Below are 9,793 nucleotides of genomic sequence, written 5' to 3'. Positions count from 1 at the left end.
AGCACTTCCGAATAAAAGTACTTTTAAAAATAAGCCCTTTTTCGCAATACAAGTTACCAAAATTTGCGCATGAAGTTTCGCAGTAAACTAGTTTGGCCGGCTAACTTTCGACATTTTTGGTTGAATACATAAAATTCATACATATAAAGCTAAACTTCAGGCTATGCATGAAGTTCAAGTGAATAAATTTTTGCCGAGAAATAATAATTCATTCTTCGAATTTTAATAATCTAACCCACGATTGATAAATCTATTCCATATAAACTTAAATTTGAAACATAAGTTGCAAATGTCATAAAAAATAAATCTCAATCATCAATTTGCCAAAACAATAACAAATCTATCAAACCTACTTTTTCATCTTCAAGCTGCTTAAAAAATAACAATGCATATTGCCATATTCGGAATCAAACAGTTCAATCAATATACAAAATGCAACAATTTCATAAAGCTAAGGAAACGAAAAAACCTAGACATGAGTGTTTGACTAAAAAGTATTAAACCCTTTTTGTTAAACTAGTTAAATAAGAAGATTTGAGACAAATCCTAGCCAAAAAGAATTTATCCTATATCTGAGATAGAAGATAAGAATAAACAAGTATAGCTGAACATAAAATTTGGTTATAGTCACGATTGAATTCTATAATGGAAGAAAAGGATGATTGCTCGCATAATATTAAATGATAGCGAAGAATTCATAAATGAAAAGAGTCACCATTCTTGAACAAGGCTGACCTCCATACATTTAACATAGTTAAATTACAGATAAATATCGAGTTTCTAAACTTTTTTCTCCTTTCTTCTTGGCGAGGAGCCTAAGATGAAGGTTCATCTTCATTTTTAGAGACATGTATGTATGTGTGTGTTCCTCTCAGCCCCCTAATATTTATATAAAAATATTTTCTTTACCCAGCGGTCCTTAACCGGAATATCTAAGTTCTTGGAATATCCTGTAGAATATTCCTCTAAAAATGTCTAAGTGTTGAACTAGCCGTTCAGACCGAATTGAGTGCTCGACCTCAACCGTAGTTAAATCACTCGTCGGTGTATTGCTTCCCATACGTGACCTCGGCTTAGTTGACTCTTGGTCGTTCTTCCTTTAAGTAAAAAATTTTTGTTCAGATTTTGACCTTACAATGAGCCCATAACGAATCTATACCCGGATCCAACAAAGTAATTTGGTACTCGTACAGTATAAGCCATTTTTCAATCTGCTCATCCATCACGTACACTCTTTTTACAAAACATAAGAATCAAACAAATTCTTTATACATAGAGAAACATATATATATACATAAAAAATCAATCACAAACATAATAACTGAAGAAGTTATCAGCAAATCTTGGAAGTAAGTAGAGTAGCTCACCATTGTGGGCTAGTGGCAACAAGAAAGTAGGACCAGACATGAATCTCATAATCCAAAAACCCAACATGTTTATAGCCTGTTTGGCCAAACTTATTTTTGGTCAAAAGTGGCCAAAAGCACTTTTGGCCAAAAATTAAGGTGCTTGGCCAAGTTTCTGGAAGGAAAAAAGTTGTTTTTGAGGAGAAGCAGAAACAATTTTGGAGAAGCAGAAAAAAATAGCTTCTCTCCAAAAGTACTTTTTTGAGAAGTACTTTTGAGAAAAATACAGTTAGAAGTAGTTTTTTAAAGCTTGACCAAACACTAATTGCTGCTCAGAAGTGCTTTTCAAACTAATTAGCCAAATACAAACTGCTTCTCACCAAAAGTATTTTTGAGAAAAGCACTTCTCAAAATAAGCTGATTTTTGCAGCTTGACCAAACGGGCTATTAATCTAAGAGAAGTAGAAAAATTCCCGAAACAGTTAATTGGCCACGAATGCAAAATTTCAAAAAAGTGACTACATCTTAAATGGTGCTGTGCTATAAGCTGCCCAACAAAAATTCTACCAAAAAAGTGGCTATTTGTTAAAACCATCGCGTAAAATTAGCGTCCCTGCCAGCATAGTACAACTCTTTCATTAGACTGAAGAAAAGCGCGTTGCTCTAACTACGGCTGCGGCGGCATGGCGTCGAATCCGAACAAAGCCTTAACGAATACGCGTTTCTCCGACCTCGAACCACCGCTCTCCGAGCCAGTTTTGGAAGCCTTAACCAATTCCGGCTTCGAGTTCTGTACTCCTGTTCAGGCTGCCACCATACCCTTACTCTGCAACTACAAGGATGTCACCGTCGACGCCGCCACTGGCTCTGGTAAAACCCTAGCCTTCGTCGTTCCTCTCGTTGAGATCCTCCGTCGCTCCTCCTCTAATCCCAAACCTCACCAGGTAAGTTTCCTTCAAGTTGTTTTTTTTGGCTTATTTTTTCCTGTTTGGTTTTACGCTCTTTTCGAGATATTTAGCTTTTTTGTTCAAAGTATACAAGCATTAGTGCTGGTACTAGAGTTTTGATTTGTTCAGTGGGAAAATTTCGGGTTCTAAAAGATGCATGCTAACTGAATTGGTTCATAAAGAACAATGGAATTTAGTGTTCCCAATTAGATGCATGCTAGCTGATTATAATCAACATGTTTGAGAAGTAGAATGCTAAATATTAACCTGTCATGAAGATATATGCTATGCTGACTGATATAAGCTGGAAGCAGATGCAGTTGTGCTCATTTGTACCACATCAAGTTTCATATTAGTTCAGCATGACATTCGAATTTGACTACCGAATGAGTTACTTATATAAATACATATTCTTGTGGGAGTGAAAAGCTGCACGACAATTGCGCTGCTATCCACTTTACATGTTTGGAGAAGTGGAATCTGTGGTGAAATATGAGTCACTTAGTCATTGCTGTTTTAAAAGACATCCATCTTTCCTGGTTAACACCAACAAATTGGATCATTTAGGGTGTTTGTCTAAGGAATATTTCCAACTTAAGGGGATCTTCAATAGACCAGCTTGAACTTGATTCAGTAGTGGTTTCCAGTTGGGTGGTGCTATTAGAGTAGTGTAATAGGAGGTTGCTCTCTGATATTTTTTATCATTTTCTGGTTATTTGACTGTATCTTGCTTCAACTATAGAAAGACAGTACTTACCACGGTTCTCAATTCCGTTTTTAAAAAAATAAAACGATGTAACCTAATGAGAAACGGTATACAGGGAAGGCTAGTCGCCTTCATCCCTAGAAATAGTTACTACAACAAATAAATAAAGCCCTCCAATCTTGTTGAAGTCGGATAAGTTGACCTCACGGGAAAGCCTTACGTTACAAAGAAAGGGACAGACTAATCTGTGCCGCACAAGTTGTAGTATACTTTATATAAAAGAATCTTCCATGCTTATGGAATATGTTCTATTGTTCTATCAAAATAGGCTCATTTAACAGCCAATGTTGCTCGTTGTTATATGCTTTTGTTATCCTTTCTGCTTCCCTCCTTTAAATATATTATTCTTCATCTTGTATGTAGCTGACTCTTTGGAGCCCTTGTAGGTAATGGGTATAATTATATCACCTGCCAGGGAGTTGTCGTCACAAATATTTCACGTTGCTCAACCGTTCATTTCCACATTAGCAAACGTTAGGCCTATGCTTCTCGTTGGGGGACAAGGCGTAAAGGCAGATGTCAGAAAGATAGAGGAGGAAGGAGCAAATTTGTTGATCGGGACACCTGGGAGGCTATATGACATTATGGAGCGCATGGATATACTGGACTTTCGGGATTTTGAGGTTACTTTCATGCCTCTTTCAGTGGAAAACAAAAAGCTTTATGCTCGAGTGCTATAGTGATTTTTTTAGCTGCTAACTATTTGTTTGCTTTTAAAAAAAAGTTTGCTTGGGAATTTTGGAGTATTAATTCTTTTCTCGAGTGCTGCAGTATCTTTTTAGCTGTTAACCATTTGTTTACTTTTAAAGATAAAGTTTGCTCGGAATTTAGAAGTGTCAAATCTTTTACTTGAAAGACGATAATTTATGTTTTTCTTATGATTCTTTAATAAAGAAAATAAAGTGTAGTACGTCCTGCGTTAAAACAATTTAGCCTCATATTTTTGTGCTAAATTCATGTTAAGCTTTTCACTTGTGCACTCCCGTAGTGCTAAGTTCAGTGTTACCAAAAGGAGTTAACTTCTATCTCCATTGTAGATCATAAGTTCGTACTCAAGGCTGGCCTACATGATTGCCTATAATTACATTCTGACCTAAGTGGTCTCTGATTTCCTAGATTATTTTTTGAATTTTCTTAGTCTCTGATTTCCTACATGTTCTTACAAGCAGTCTATTAGCTGTCAGTAAATAGAAGACTGGGCATTGCGTCCTCCCCCTTCCCTTAACCTTTATTTTCTCCAAGGTGTTCGTGATTTGGTAGTGATATATGACATGCTACATCTTAATTAACCACTCAGTGACAACAATTTCATTGATACAGATTCTGATATTAGATGAGGCTGATAGGCTATTAGAGATGGGATTTGAAAAGCAGATAAATTCAATTATTTCTCGTTTACCTAAGCTTCGACGAACGGGTCTCTTCTCTGCTACGCAAACTGAGGCAGTTGAAGAACTATCAAAGGCAGGATTAAGAAATCCTGTCAGGGTTGAAGTTCGGGCAGAAGCAAAACAGTTGAATGGTTCTGCATCGTCTGGGAATTCGGCCTCATCAAAAACACCTTCCGGCCTTCATATTGAGGTACACTTCCAGTGTTTCAGAGAGTTCGTTTGTTTCAAACTAAGATTTTTTATGTCAAGGTGCATATTACCATATTCTAGTATCTCTTCAATTTTGCAGTATCTTGAATGCGAAGCGGACAAGAAATCTTCGCAGCTTGTACACCTCCTGACGAAGAACAGGTCAAAAAAAATTATGATGTGAGCCAACTTTCCTGGAATCCTGATTGTACATATAGATATTTTTTCTATACCTGCATAGCTGGTAGGAGAGTACTTTGGTGTTCGGTATTTGATTTTTTTACTTTTGCAGCTATTTCATGACTTGTGCTTGTGTTGATTACTGGGGAACTGTTTTTCCGCGTCTCTCTTGTCTGAAAAGTTTTTCGTTAATCTCTCTTCATGGAAAGATGAAGCAGGTACATTTGTTGACATTATAATAAGAAAGGTCTATTATTTTATGAAGGTGCTCTAGTAGCTGAATATATTTACTGTTTCAAACTTTTGTAGAGTGCAAGGGAGAAAGCAATAGCATCATTTACATCTCTTTCCAGTGGCATTCTTTTATGCACAGATGTAGCAGCACGTGGACTTGATATTCCAGGTGTTGATTATATAATACAGGTACTTTCCTAATGGGCATATTAGTTATGGCTAACGAACAAATTACCTTCTTTTTTTGTTTTTTTTGGGGTGGGGTGGGGGGTGGGGGGTGGGTGGGTAATTGCTCTGTTACAATAGTATGTTCACTTCTGTACATCACTCCTTCACCACCTGAACTTAGAGAACTGAGAACTTGTCCAGCAGAACTAACAGTGCCCAACTCCCATAGCATTGAAGTTAGTATTACACATTGTTGACTGTTGCTTTCCCCTATCCAATGGCAAGATATCATTATTTTGATGGCAAGATATCATTATAAGAAAACGTTACCTGGTTTATGTATGTGTTACAGTATAGCATTTGTAGAATATGTTCATATGAAGAGCATTGTATGGGAATGATCTAGTTGGCATTTGGTCTCAAAAATGTTGAAAAATCATTTCGAGAAACTTCTTAATGTTCTGAAAATTTTAATGCCATCCTAAAATGCTTAGGCCTTTTGTACAGGCCCAGCTAGTCACACCAAAGGCACTAAATTCCTTATGAACAGGTATACAGATGGACATTTGTGGTAGAACTATGAACCACCATTCTCCCAATAAAAAATAGTTCTTTAGTCAGTCGTGCATGCAATTATGAGCATGATAATAAGCAGCTGGAACTTACATGGAGGTATTATTCTTTTATTTTGTTTCTTGTGCAGTACGACCCTCCTCAGGATCATAAAATGTTTATACATAGAGTAGGCCGAACAGCTAGGCTGGGCCGACAAGGAAGTGCTGTTGTTTTTCTATTACCAAAGGTCAGGTTCTTGCACCTCAATAGTGTATCAAACTTTTGGGAAGCTGTTTGGATATATTGTCTACCAAGCGTTACTCCCTACCTACTTATTAACTATGATCAGTCTTGGCATTTTTAGGAGGAAGCATATGTGGAATTCTTGTGTATACAAGGCGTTTTCTTAGAAGAGGGGGAATGTGCCTCTGAGGCTCCCGATATTATCGATGAAGTAAGAATTATACTATGCCATTGTGCCATATTTCTCTTCCCCCCTTGCTTCGTAGTGGAAATGCTTTCTTTCCCTAGTTTTTTTAGTTGCTTGTTTTAGGTCATTTGCCATTCAGTTGTTAATGGAATCGGGGTTTTTGCTGGTGAAAGTGTGGGACCACTGGTAATTTCTGACAACATGTCTGTTAGATTGTACAAGATGAAGATGAATCTAAGATATTAAAGATTCCTTTTACTCTAAACAGAATCTGCTTCTTTCCAATCATGTCTCTTCTACCTTAAGCAGGATCTGCATGAGCAGACTGGAAACACATATTTGCATGTAGTGTTGAGTTTAACAATAATGTTAAAAGGATATTTGATGCCATTGCTTACACATAGACCAGTATACTTGTAAGTTCTGTTGGATCAGAGCTAACTACATTTAGAAAATATATGTTTGTGATATTTGGCAAGTCTGCATTCTGCCAGCAGCCTGTATGATTTATGTTGTGTGCATATTACTCTATTCTGTTCTTGCTTAAAGTCCTAGCATTATTTCATGCAATCTCAAGGTTTTTCAAATTGAGTTTTCTCTAATTAGATGCTTAGTACCAGTACAATTTTGGTACTGATGTTTCTTTCTTCTAGATACGGTCAGCAGCAAAGAAAGATCGTGATGTAATGGAGAAAGGACTTAGGGCGTTTGTTTCATACATCCGTGCATATAAAGAGCATCACTGCTCTTACATTTTGAGGTAAGTTCAGGCCATGATGTAGCATGAAGATTATAATTATATTCCATGTCTTCAGCTTAGTCCTCTATTTACAGGTGGAAGGAGCTTGAGATTGGGAAGTTGGGCACAGGATATGGTCTTTTGCAGCTTCCTTCTGTGCCTGAAGTGAAGCATCATTCTCTTTCTACGAAGGGATTTACGGCAGTTGAAGATATCAACCTGGAGGAGATCAAGTTTAAGTAAGTTTATTCATTATTCAGCCTGCAAACAATCTAGTTGGAATCATACAGATTAGGCAGTTCAATGCGTCTTGTCATTATTATTATAATTTTTCAAAGCAGTTTCAATGTGTGATACAAGTGCTGGTCGCCAAATGTTTCTATTTTAGAGTCTTGGCCTTTGATATTTAGCTGTTACATTTTCCACTCAGGGACAAGTCAAGGGAGAAGCAAAGAAAGAAAAATTTGCAAGTGAGAAAAGCTGCAAGGGCACAACAAGAAGAACAGAAGATACAGAGACTTAAAAAGGAGGCAAATTCTACAGCAACTGCCATGAGAAAGAAAACTGCCAAACAGAGACGTGCTACGCAGTTAGTTGAAGATGAAGATGAGATTACAAGGGAGTACCGCTTATTGAAAAAGCTAAAAAAGGGAGCGATCGATGAGAATGAGTTTGCAAAATTGACTGGGACTGAGGACTTACTTTCTGACATATGATTACATGGAGGCACGAATTCTGTCGGTGAAATTCATTCATATGTGGTGGTTGCAGATATTATACCAGTTACCTAGCAAAGGAAGATAAGTATGTCTTGATCGCCCAGAAACTGAAGTCGATCAAACAATAAATTTGGATAACAAGCACAATTATCCTGAGTTGCCTACGACACATTGGACTGCAGATCCATGGATGAGCAACCAAATTTTGTTGCTATCTGACCGACCTTTTCTTTTGATTTTATTAATCTTTTTTACCACCTCTTTTTATGATTCTAACTATTAGTAGTGGGGTGTCTTTTTCTGATGTGTAATTCATGTATCATGATACACTTAGTTTTATCAACGACTTAGCTGGAGATGATATCCGGTTTTTATCTATTGTTGGTGTAATATAATTTTGTGCTAATGTTGCTTTTTGCAAAACTGTGGTAATGTTACTGCACTATCTCCTCTTGTTCCCTCGTCTAAGGTGAAAAACTTATCTCCATTGGCTCAGAGTAGCAGTAACTAAAATGAAGACAATTTGCTTGCATGTTAGTTCAAGATAATTTGTCGGATTAGGGAGGATGATCACTTTCAGCTATTCTAATTATCTGGAGTCTTTTTTTACAGTTGATTGGAAGTGATCGGAACGTAATAACTCCATAAATGCAGAATCGCTTTGCCCATCCAAGCAAAAACGCAGTACAAATCCCAAACGAGTTTCCAAATGCAATTCACTCCAATGGGCAAATTATATAACAACTTAAGAAATATTGAGCTCCAAGTGAAAGAGGATCACAATTCGTTCTTCGACCGGAAAGGACGCCAATCAGCTTTCTGAGGGTTTAGCGGTTTAGTTCAAGAATGGCGTACAAAATTCAGCTGCTTCATTTTGCTTTTAAGAGTCGGAGGCAATTATCTTTTACCATATACGTCCATAGTCTGAAAGTTACATCTCTCTAGGTGTTCCTTTTCTTTTTTTCTAAATGTATTGTAGTTCTTTCACATGAAAAATGTAACAATTTGATGATATATTTTCTCGAAACAGATTGATTGGTCATAATCTTGAGATAAAGAAGCAAATTTATGTCTAGTAGCCCATTACCTCTATTAAATATTTATGTCACCAATTGAATGTCTTATTATGTTTATATAAACTAATTCGACCATTTTTTTCAGAATGGAATACGCATTTGAATTCGAGTTGTTTGAGTGGAGAGTAAATGAAATTAATGTCCGTGGTGATTGTGTTTGTTAGATTCGCTAAGTTATTTTATTCAATTCTTACCGAATCCAATATGATCTTTTATTGAACAAGGAGTCGTTTTAAATTGTTTTGTTTATGGTCAGGGTCAATTTAGTTCAAGCAATGGAGTCAAAACTAAGTTTAACTCTTATTAGTACGAAACATACATTAATTAATTCTTATAAATACGGAACATACACTTAATTTAAGACGAAAAGTCACAATGCTTGGCAACTAATCCAAGGTAGGCAATGAATTCCTTACTTTGCTCGACATAAGGAAGAGAGGAAAGATGGGAGACAGAATTTAATATTAAGTTTACCAATTTTTCCCTGTTTTCCTGTCCTATGTTTTCCTTTACGTTGGACAGTTGCCGAGCACAGCGGGAAAGTTCGTACGAGAATATTGATCATTTCCTAAGATAAGTGTACGTTAATTGAAGTTTCATCGAATAAACTTTGCCTTAACTTTTTGTTTGAAGTTTAAATTTTTTTAACTTGTACCCACTTTTTAAATAACTTTAGTCCCCTTTCTCCTCCTCCTCCTCCTCCTCCTTCGTTTTCTTCTTCAAGTTACAAAACAAACTGGTATTTATCTCCAGAAGCAACATTGCTTTAGTTATAAGGTCAATTTTTTTTTAATTGAACAGTTCGGCAGTTGTACTTCTGCTCCAAATTTACAGCAAATTAGTCTTAGGAAAAAGTTTAAGTTACCAGTAGGATGAGCTGTAAAATTTTAGAGTTTTTGTATGTTTATTCGTGTTTGAGCTAAGAAGATGTACACCATTTTTCTTAAAAAATCACTCCTAATTGTGGTGCTTCAGCTCTAGAGCTGAAGTTCGCCAGTTACAAACAAAAACTTCGTCAGTTACAAAAACAAAAACTTCGCTAGTTAAAAAACA

The 9,793-nt window shown here is 36.4% G+C and overlaps 1 protein-coding gene across 1 annotated transcript; it reads left to right on the top strand.

Moving 5' to 3' along the window:
- The first annotated feature begins 1,972 nt into the window (after window positions 1-1,972).
- On the top strand, window positions 1,973-8,087 carry LOC104216516 (DEAD-box ATP-dependent RNA helicase 18). The gene is made up of 11 exons (XM_009766575.2): window positions 1,973-2,290; window positions 3,446-3,682; window positions 4,380-4,640; window positions 4,740-4,819; window positions 4,932-5,037; window positions 5,129-5,242; window positions 5,925-6,023; window positions 6,141-6,230; window positions 6,860-6,966; window positions 7,041-7,184; window positions 7,376-8,087. The coding sequence occupies exons 1-11, from the start codon at window positions 2,030-2,032 to the stop codon at window positions 7,659-7,661; spliced, it is 1,785 nt and encodes a 594-aa protein (XP_009764877.1). The 5' UTR covers window positions 1,973-2,029; the 3' UTR covers window positions 7,662-8,087.
- The last annotated feature ends 1,706 nt before the right edge of the window (window positions 8,088-9,793 follow it).

This window comes from Nicotiana sylvestris, chromosome 3 (assembly GCF_000393655.2).
Source record: "Nicotiana sylvestris chromosome 3, ASM39365v2, whole genome shotgun sequence".
Taxonomy (NCBI): Eukaryota; Viridiplantae; Streptophyta; class Magnoliopsida; order Solanales; family Solanaceae; genus Nicotiana; species Nicotiana sylvestris.
Note: the sequence above shows the minus strand (reverse complement) of the source record. Positions and strands in the feature narration are given on the sequence as shown.

Excerpts from the sequence above, each read along its gene's own strand:
- LOC104216516 (XM_009766575.2), top strand. The coding sequence starts at position 2,030 with ATGGCGTCGAATCCGAACAAAGCCTTAACGAATACGCGTTTCTCCGAC. Across the intron at positions 5,038-5,128 it reads TTCATGGAAAGATGAAGCAG|AGTGCAAGGGAGAAAGCAAT; the intron begins GTACATTTGTTG and ends AAACTTTTGTAG. Across the intron at positions 7,185-7,375 it reads CTGGAGGAGATCAAGTTTAA|GGACAAGTCAAGGGAGAAGC; the intron begins GTAAGTTTATTC and ends TTTTCCACTCAG.